The sequence below is a fragment of the Jatropha curcas genome, chromosome 4 (assembly GCF_041381405.1).
Source record: "Jatropha curcas cultivar XTBG-Jc1 chromosome 4, XTBG_Jcur_1.0, whole genome shotgun sequence".
In the NCBI taxonomy this organism is placed as follows: Eukaryota; Viridiplantae; Streptophyta; class Magnoliopsida; order Malpighiales; family Euphorbiaceae; genus Jatropha; species Jatropha curcas.
In genome coordinates, this window is record NC_143154.1 from 16,302,384 (window position 1) to 16,312,017 (window position 9,634).

General features: G+C 35.7%; 1 protein-coding gene across 2 annotated transcripts; it reads left to right on the plus strand.

Moving 5' to 3' along the window:
* The first annotated feature begins 239 nt into the window (after positions 1-239).
* LOC105636777 (Peroxisomal membrane 22 kDa (Mpv17/PMP22) family protein) lies at positions 240-8,758 on the plus strand. 2 transcript variants are annotated; one of them, XM_089720558.1, is made up of 5 exons: positions 242-583; positions 1,488-1,643; positions 6,959-7,091; positions 7,169-7,208; positions 8,391-8,758. In XM_089720558.1, the coding sequence occupies exons 1-5, from the start codon at positions 311-313 to the stop codon at positions 8,476-8,478; spliced, it is 690 nt and encodes a 229-aa protein (XP_089576684.1). In that variant the 5' UTR covers positions 242-310; the 3' UTR covers positions 8,479-8,758. The 2 variants fall into 2 exon arrangements, with proteins under 2 accessions (XP_089576685.1, XP_089576684.1); XM_089720559.1 differs by lacking the exons at positions 6,959-7,091; positions 7,169-7,208 and having other exon boundaries at positions 240-583.
* Positions 8,759-9,634: the final 876 nt, after the last annotated feature.

Sequence of the window (9,634 nt, forward strand, 5' to 3'; positions counted from 1 at the left end):
TATTATAAAATCATAAAAATTGGATGAAAAGGTAACATAGTACAATGGACTCAAAATACAAGTTACAATAGTCTAACTTTTAAAAAATAAGGATAAAATAGTTTTTTTACAAAATACAGGGACTATTATCATAATTTTCTTTTTAATTTTTGAAATTAAAGGACCAATTAAAATATGTGATTAAATATCAGGAGTCAAAGAGCAATTTACTAAAATTTTAAGGGTGAAAATAGCGAAATAGAATATCTGTAGGGTGTTGGGCGGATACAAAAATTTCGTTCCAGGTTTTCTCAGTGGGTGAGTCTTGTTGATGGAAGCTTTAGGCGGTGGCAATGGCGGGTTTTTTTGGGGGTGGAACAGGGAAATAAGAAAACGTAAGCCATATAGTTGTAAAAGTAATGCGTCGAAATCCTATGATGGAGTGGCAGGAGGCCGTCACCAGTTCCCTTTAAAGCAAGCTGTGACGGCGGGTTCTCTCGCACTTGCTGGAGACACAATCGCCCAAGTTAGAGACCGCTGGCTAAACAATAAAGCCTCCATGCAAAACTCTGTTCTCCCTTCTAATGATTATAGCGACGACAAGGTTAGTGTTGGTTTTTCTTTTTGATTATAATGAATTTATTTAGTAGTAGAGGGACAAATAGAATGCTATATGATTTTCTTACGCTTGTATCTCTGTTTTTATTAGCTGAACTTATTACTTTTTTATTGAAAGAGAAAGCACAAGTCATATTCGATTTCTGTAGGTTTTATAAATCAATTTGGTTTTCTTTTTATTCTGTTATGTTATCAAATGCTTTATTCTTTCCTGCTGATGAACATTTGGTGTGGATATGTTTTTTTATCTTTGATTTCTTAATTCAAAAAATTCTGTAATATTTATGGCAGTGTGAAATGAACTTTCTTTTTATTCTTTTATGTTATCAAAAAAATGTTCTATTTATCCATTTGATGTTTTTGTGTTTGTCTTGTAATGTAGGGGCCAACAGGTCAAGCCTCCACACCTTTCCCTTTAAACAAATCTAATCTCCCAAAAAACTGAAAACTGTTGCGGTCATTTCTCATAATTTCTTATTGGCCATGCGACATTTTCAATTTATTGCCTGTGAAAATAACACACAGTATGTATTAGTTAAAGATAAAATAGTGGCGAATAAAGTTATAAGCTGAAATTGCAATTGCCAATCAATTTTTAAATAGATGATGGTAATCAAACAAAATATGCCTTCCCCTTCCATATGAGGCCTCCAATTCTAGTACTGCAAGTGGGGACATAGTCTCCATTACTCTATGTAGTAGTGGAGGCTACATTTAGTTTCATATTATTCATGCAACTGCTGTTCATCACATATTATTGATTTTTGCTCATCGTTAGAATTGATGCATTCAGGAAATCCTCTAAATTCTCCTTTTCCTATGTTTTTGCATTAGCTAAGTAGTGCTTTCAGCTGTTTAATTTTTGATTTTAACCCACTTCTGTTGCTTAGGATCTTATGGGGGCCATCCTTTTGGACCATGATTGGCTTCGTGCCTTGCGGATGACTTCTTATGGGTTTCTTTTTTATGGCCCTGGTTCTTATGCATGGTATCAATATCTTGATTCTTGTTTGCCTAAGCAGTCAGCAAAGAATCTGATGCTGAAGGTACTATCTATTCTTGATTTTTGACATTTAATTTTGATAGCTTCAGTAACTTGACTTGTTAAAAGAGTAGATTTGTTGAGAACTGCAAATTGGCTTTTACTTTTTAGTTAATTAGTTTTTTGGAGGGAAATTTCTATTTTGTTTTTCTGTCACAAAGCCTGTTGTGACAAGAAGTCTATTAGCGGGGTTAGGTGAAAATAAAGTTTGCTTGTAATATTAAAAAAGCTAAGTATGGGTTAGCAAGTTAAAAGGCAAGTTAAAGCTTAGGCATCGGGTTGACAGAAAGCCATTCTTTTGCACTTAGATTATGTAATATCTCTTGTATACAAGTGTTAAAGAAATCAATGAAGTTTGTATTATTGAAGTTTCAACTCAAGAACCTGTTTTTATGTTTGTTGGATTAGTGTGATCCTTGTTCTACCATTTTTGTTAACATGGTATTGGAGCTTTAAATAATGCTTAAGAGGTTTGTGGATGAGAGAAAACAAGTAAGAAACTTTCCTAAAAGACTTAATGACGCAGGATACCACTTGATGTAGGGGCGCAGGGGGGGGGGGGGGGTGAGAGAGATGATATAGGGTAATTAATTCTCAACCATTAGGCTAGAATAGGACGATTTCAGTTAAACAAAATAACATAATCGGTTTCAAAGAAACCCTTAGAACTAAAATTCTGAATTCATAGAGAAAAAACAATACAATAAACTAATTGTTTCTGTCCTATTTATATTAGTTATCTTAAATCCTAATTCTATACTGAAAAGTATTTCTGATTAGTTAATACTTCTAGACTGAAAAGTATTTCTAATTAGTTAATACTCCTAGACTGAAAAGTATTCCCATTTAGCTAATCCTAAAAAATCCTAAATAAAGAAGAAAAACTAAAAATTATTCCTAATTAAAAAATGGATGAAGGCATACGATTAATTAAAAAACAAGCAGTGGAGACAGCATCAACCCAAAGAGGTTTAGGAACTTTCATTTGAACAAGAAGTGCTCAAGCTACCTCAAGGAGCTAACAGTTTTTTCTTTCAGCAACCCATGTGAGAAGGTATATCAGCACATGAGGATTGATGCAAAATGCCATTTTGTGTCATATAATTTTGAAAGATTTCTGAAAAATATTCTTTAGCACTGTCACTGCGTAATGTTTGTATAGAAACATTAAATTGTGTTCTTATTTCAGCAAAAAAGGCACAAAAGATAGAAAATAACTCGGATTAACTTTTCATATAACAAGGCAGAGAAATCCACATTAGAGACTTTGTGGATGGACTTGCAGGAGACAGATGATTTAGATAATGAGGGATCCCAATGAGAGTAATGAGCTTGTCTTGTTGGAGGAATTTCATGGTTAAGTGCTGCCAATTGACTTATACCTCTCCAAGTGTCTCTAGCCAAGCCACTCCCAATATAATGTCAACTCCACTTAAAGGGAACACATAGAAATCACCGTTAATCACAATATTGCCCAGCTGTATTTGTAATTGTCGACAAACTCCATTGGAGCGTAAGTGATGACTCACCTATCTGGACATAAAAAGGTGGAGTGGGGTTTATAGGTGTTTATAGGTAGTTTGAGGAGAGCCACCAATTGATCAGAAATGAAATTATGACGTGCTCCATTATCAACCATTATTACTACTGATACAAGACCCTTAAGTTTCATGGTGCGTAGTTAAGAGATTCCACCCACAGAGAACAAAGGCAAGTTCAATTGAGAAAAGTGGGATCGTCAAATTCTAAGGGAAGCAATGTTTGGGATTCAGATTCTGTCTCTGCAACTTGGCCCTCATCAATTAGTGTTTCATCCTCACTGCCAATTAGTGCCCTGAGCGATTTATTTGGATGTTCATGTAGAAGAGAATAAGGTTGCTTGCATCGAAACCACATACCCTTAGCGCGTAGTTCCTGGTAATCTTGATGGGAGTAGTGGCGAACGCCACGATTTCTGGGTGGTGTAGTGGGTTTTTTTCGTGGAGGAGCTGGAAGAGGAAGAAGTTGATGGCTGAGTTCAGTGCAATTACTTTGATCTGGTGGGCGGGTGTGGTTGGCTATATGGGTTTTAGATCGGGTCGAAGCATGGGTTAGTATTTGGGCTCGTATTGGGGATGGGCTTAAAAGTTTTGGACCAAGCTTGAAAATGGGACTGGACATATATTCACGGGAGGTGGATCGGTGAGAGGATTTTTGAGTAGTGGTTGGTTGGAGATAAGATTGCGCTAGTTCTCTCTCTCTCTATTTCATGGGCAACCTTCATCGCCTGATATAGATCGACAGTATCATAGGAATGCATTCTCACCCTTATATCTACCTTGAGTCCATTTAGAAAATAACCGAGCAATTGTGGGTCTGTTAAATCTGGGGCCTGGGCAGCTCGAGAGATGGAATCATCAATAAAATCGGATGTAATACCTGATTGCTTGACTGCCGCCAGATGCTCATATGGGTTAGCTGAATTACCAATCCATATTCTTCTGTTCTCTTTGTTGCCCCTTCTAGAATAAACTTTAAAAGGCCTTGGGCCTGGATCTGGAATGCTATCAGAAATCCATTGTGTTATTTCATCAATGAGAAAGACAAGTGTATATACAAAGTGATTCCTAAACTATTTATGAATATAAATCTTAGACTACAGGAATAAATCTCTAAGATCATGCTATGTACAAACAGGACTACTAACTTTTCCTTAGCAGTCTCCAATTAAGGTTGTGTATCGAGACCCATCTTGCTTGCCCTCTTATGAAGCGGTTACAGCTTGGGTAGACACTATGGATCAAGCTTTGATGAATAGAGATCAGTTGTCTACAACAAGCTCAACAACGAATCAAAGCAATTTATGATCAAGGCCATCATGACCTTGAATTTGAACCAGGTACAATGGTGTGGCTGAAGTTGCATTCTCACCACCAACATTCCCTTGTAGCCAAGCTTAGACAAGCTGGGTCCTCGGTTTTATGGTCCTTTCAAGGTAATTCATAAGGCTGGGCAAGTTGCGTATCAATTAGAGTTGCCCCCAATTTGTAAAATTCACAATGTGTTCCACATCTCTCTGTTAAAAGAATTTAAAGGTTTATCTCCTGCAACTATTCCATCTCTACCGACTCTAGAGAATGGCAGTGTAATTCCTAGCCCTAAAACCATTGCTCGTTCACGTCTCAACCGTGGCATTTGGGAGCTTTTAGTTCGATGGGGCAGAATGCCTCAATCTATTGTGACTTAGAAAACAGTTCCTAATTTCCAAGCTTCTTGTCCATACTTTGAGCTTGAGACATGCTCTTTCTCCAGGGGGAGTAATGTTAAGGATATATGCATTGGCAGGAGATATTCAAGGAGTGCTCAACAGGACATAGATGGCAACAACAGCATGAATGGAAACAATGATTAATTAGACTTTATAGCTGTCATTAGCTGTCATTAATTAAGATATTATTTTGATTGTATTGTTCTGAATTAAGGCCTTAATTAGAGGCTGCAGTTGATGAATATTCCTACTATGTAATCATGTAATTAACAGAATTTACGAGAACATGTTTATGAATCAAATAAGCAGAATTTCTGTACAATTAACAAAGGGGCCACAACTCCCACTAACGAGCTTTCTTTACAATCCTATTTTCTTCAAATCACCATATGTCGTTCAAGGAAAGTCCTAAAAACCAACTTTAAGAACATAGACAGCATTGAAGAAGATTATCCCGTCCAGATACCCATGACACAATCCGACTTCAGAGCCCATACTACTTGATAGGCATTTTTCAACTTTAACCTCTTTTCTTTGGTTTTGATTGAACAGTTTGATTAATTATTCAACGGATTCAAAAGTTAGGATAATTTCTATTTTTTAAAATACAGGCATGCAGGAGTTAATTTCGAAAAAAACGCAACAATAAAATAGTAATTATCCCTTCTTTTGTGCTTAGATTAAATAGTAATTATCCCTTCTTTTGTGCTTAGATTTAGTTCTGTTGAGAGAATATATTGTAATTGTATTTCTTGTATCTCATCAATCGATTACATAGGTCTATATATAAGGAATTCCTATGTTACCTAGCTATTTAGGAATACAAATCATAAACTAATTAGGAATCTAACTCCTAATAGAACTCTATTTACAACTAATCCTTAACACTCCCCCTCAAGTTGGAGCATAGATGATAATCATGCTCAACTTGTTACAAACTATTACTTTGAGCAAAGCACAATACCATACTCAGCAACTGTACCCACTTCATTATAGCAATAAAGAACCCCAAACCAAATAGTAGTAGCAGAATCAAGACAACACACTTAGGTTGTCAAAACAAATCTCACTGAACCAGAAAACAACTCATAGGGCTGTTTCAAGCTTCCATAATCAATGCCTCAAAGAGGAAACCCAGTAGCACAGATATTCAGAAACGCATCAAAGGAAAATCTGGCAAACAGAGCACACCACTGAAGGCCAAGAACACAATGCTAACTCACTGGGGTTGCACTGCTCTCGACAAAGGAGAGAGTTCAAAAGCAGAATACCCGTAACTGCAGCAAAGGTGCAGTACTAAACCCTAATGCAAAAAGGAATCACTAGAAAATCACCGAAAATTACCTAAACCAATTGTCACAGCAAAGGAAAAATATGTTTCCTCAGCAAATTAAAGCAACAACAGTAGCAGAAGACTGCCCGACACAGTTGTAACAGAATCGCAGCAAACAAACCTATTGAATAAGCCCAAGAATAAAGATGCAACTCACTGGGTTGCACGTCTATCTTCAAGTCAACGCCGGAGAGAGGAACCGGAGTGAAAAAGACCATTGGACATGCGCCAACGCATGAACTAGAGCAAGAAGAAAGAGGAGACGCGTGGGGGCCATTCACTTGGAATCCGACAACTGGATTCTGGGGAGGCGCTGATCAGCTGCTGGAGAATATCCTGAGGTCGGTGGTGAGACAAAATACTAACTCTAGAAAGGCTTCCTAGGGTGGCAGTGGCTTCTCATAAGGGAAGTTTCGGGATTTTTTTTTTTTTTTTTTTTTTTAATGGAAGGCTCTGATACCATGTTGAGAGAATATATTGTAATTGTATTTCTTGTATCTCATCAATCGATTACATAGGTCTATATATAAGGAATTCCTATGTTACCTAGCTATTTAGGAATACAAATCATAAACTAATTAGGAATCTAACTCCTAATAGAACTCTATTTACAACTAATCCTTAACAAGTTCCATTCTGAAACCTATTTCTGTGAGTGCTGGGTTAGTGTGATCTCTGTTCTACCATTTTGATAACAAGATTATTTGGAAAAATATCACAAAATTTCATTTTCATTCAGGTTATGTTGAACCAAGTAGTGCTTGGTCCATCTGTCATTGCTGTTGTTTTTGCATGGAATAATTTATGGCAAGGGAAACTTTCCCAGCTTCCAGGGAAGTACCAAAAAGATGCTCTTCCCACATTGCTATACGGTAAAGAACTCCTTCAGGAAACTGCTGTTGGCTTAGTTTTCTGTTTGATTTAATCTTTACATCTGGTATCAATGCAGGATTTAGGTTCTGGATCCCTGTTAGCGCATTGAATTTTTGGTAAATCTTCCTGCCTTCATTTCTATGTTCCTTGGTCAGTTTTGGCATGAAAACCTTAAGAAATATCTCTAGATTTTACATAGAATATGGAACATTTTTGGAGGTATATTTTTATCTCTGCAATAATACACAATAAATCCATGACACATCCTTTTTAGTGCCTTCTTAAATCAGCTGCGAATAAACACATCTTGCTCCACCTCAAAACATATGAATTATATTGGATTTTGGTCGATCAAACAATAGATAATAAATTGGGTGTCTTGAAAATGAATGAATTGCTAGTGGTGGAGTATTATTCTTGTCAGACTTAAACTAACTAAAATAAGAATAATTATGTAACTTAAATCTCATCATAAACTCTTAACATGTATAAAACCTCAGAAGGTGTCTTTATATCACTTAATGGAATATTTAAATGCATTCATTCTCATAATACTGCTACTTGAGACAGTTATTAAAAAAAAAAAAATTGTCCTGTAATCTACTTGAATTTTCCAAAAAGTTTGGCTTGATTTTCCATTGATCACAGAATTTTCAATTGTCTTATATGTGGATTATAATTTATCCAGTAGAGATATGTTGCACAATGTTTGGTAATGCTTAATATGTGGATTATAATTTAGCTAGCAGAAAAATACTTGCGTTTGTGTAGATTCCAATAGTTGAACATATAAGATCAACTTGATAGATGTGTTGTAACAATTAACCGTAATTTATTTGTCTGAAAAATATCATTAAGTTATTTCAAATTGTTTGAATTGGGATTAAATTTCCTGTGATTTGTGTTTACATAGTTAGTAGGACATGCCTATTTCTATTAGGGTAGGGTGATGGTATCACAGGAAACCAATTTATCTTTCTTTTTATGGAGAGTTGGATTTGCTCCCAAGTTAAAAGATGCTCTACCACTAGGCTAAGCCAGTGAATGCTTCTGTTTGATATTTTTTGTTGGGTTGACAAAGAGCTACATAGCATTTATTTTTCTTTGGTAGCTACATATAGCATCTGAATTTGATTAGCAGTGGTCAGAGTAAACTTGTGCTTATGCATTCCTTTCATCAAATCCTCCCAATTCTCAAGTATCAAAATTTGCTCTTCATTATTTCCATTTGCATTTTCTTCCGAACCAAACATAGAGAAATTGGTTTATTGAAGCACTAAATTTTGGCATTTTTGTAGGGTGGTGCCACTTCAAGCTCGTGTAGCCTTCATGTCCATGGGTTCCATATTTTGGAACTTTTGCTTATCATCGAGAATGAGCAAGTAGATTCACATTTTGTGGCATCCTTTTATACATCTGGTAATGAAGTACCATTTCCATTTACATTTTTTTTCTTTGGGATTTTGAGCTTAATCATCTCCGAGTATCTTTTTGCAATTGTTTTGAATCTTGAGCATCTCCAAGTCAGGTAGACCTCATATATGGAAAATCTTTTAATGCTGTAAACTAGACCGACTTTTCGAGTGATATATCAGCATATAGAAGTCATACTGGTGTACATTTTTATTCCTATATTCGAATATAATGCCAGACCATTTGCCATGTATCAGATTTATTCTTTTTTTTTTTTCCCCATTTTTCATCGGAAGCCCGTTGGCCTAACTGGGTGGAAGTAGGGGCGTGTAACGGAACCAGTTCAGCTTGGTATTCTCACATGGTTTTCAGTTTAATCTGGTGAACCGAAGTTTTCTTTAGTTCAGTGTCAGTTTCAATATCAATTTTTCAGCTATTGCAGGGATCGGAACTTTTCACAATTTTGAGTTGGTATAAACTTTTGTCTGGCCAAAATAACTCAAAAGGGTTTTATGAATTTGACTCAATTGACAAAATCATTTGCCATTCTCTGATAAATAAATAAAAATTCGTTTTTACATTTTTCTTTCAAACTGAATTTCAAGGGAGAGATGAGATGAGGTTAAGCTTTCTCTCATTGATTGGTTTATGTCTAGGTTTTGGTTTAATTCAAAAGGGTTGAATTATTGGAAGCTTCTAGGTTCCTAATTTATTTCCACTGGTTTGATTTAGCTTCTAGTGGTTTTTAAGTAGTTCAATTAATTTTAGTTGGTTTATATTGCGATTTTCCCTATCTTTGGTTTAGCTAGGTTTTAGATTATTCTTTGATTATTAAATTAAACCGTACTAATTAATTTAATATTTAAAATCTTGAACAATTTAGAAGGTTCTCAACCCTGAGAATTCCAACAACATGCTTATGGGTTGGGTTCAACTTAGCAATCAAGTTTCAAATATAATCTACTCCAATATAATCTGCTCGATATCGAAAGTTGGGATTTTTGATATAATTAAATTCCGTTGCATTCTAGGCTCGCAATCTGAGCAGATCATACCAATACGGTTCTCTAGGTTCCTTCAATTGCCCTAATGGATAAACAAGGTTTCTTTCCCATATTTACCTAGGTTA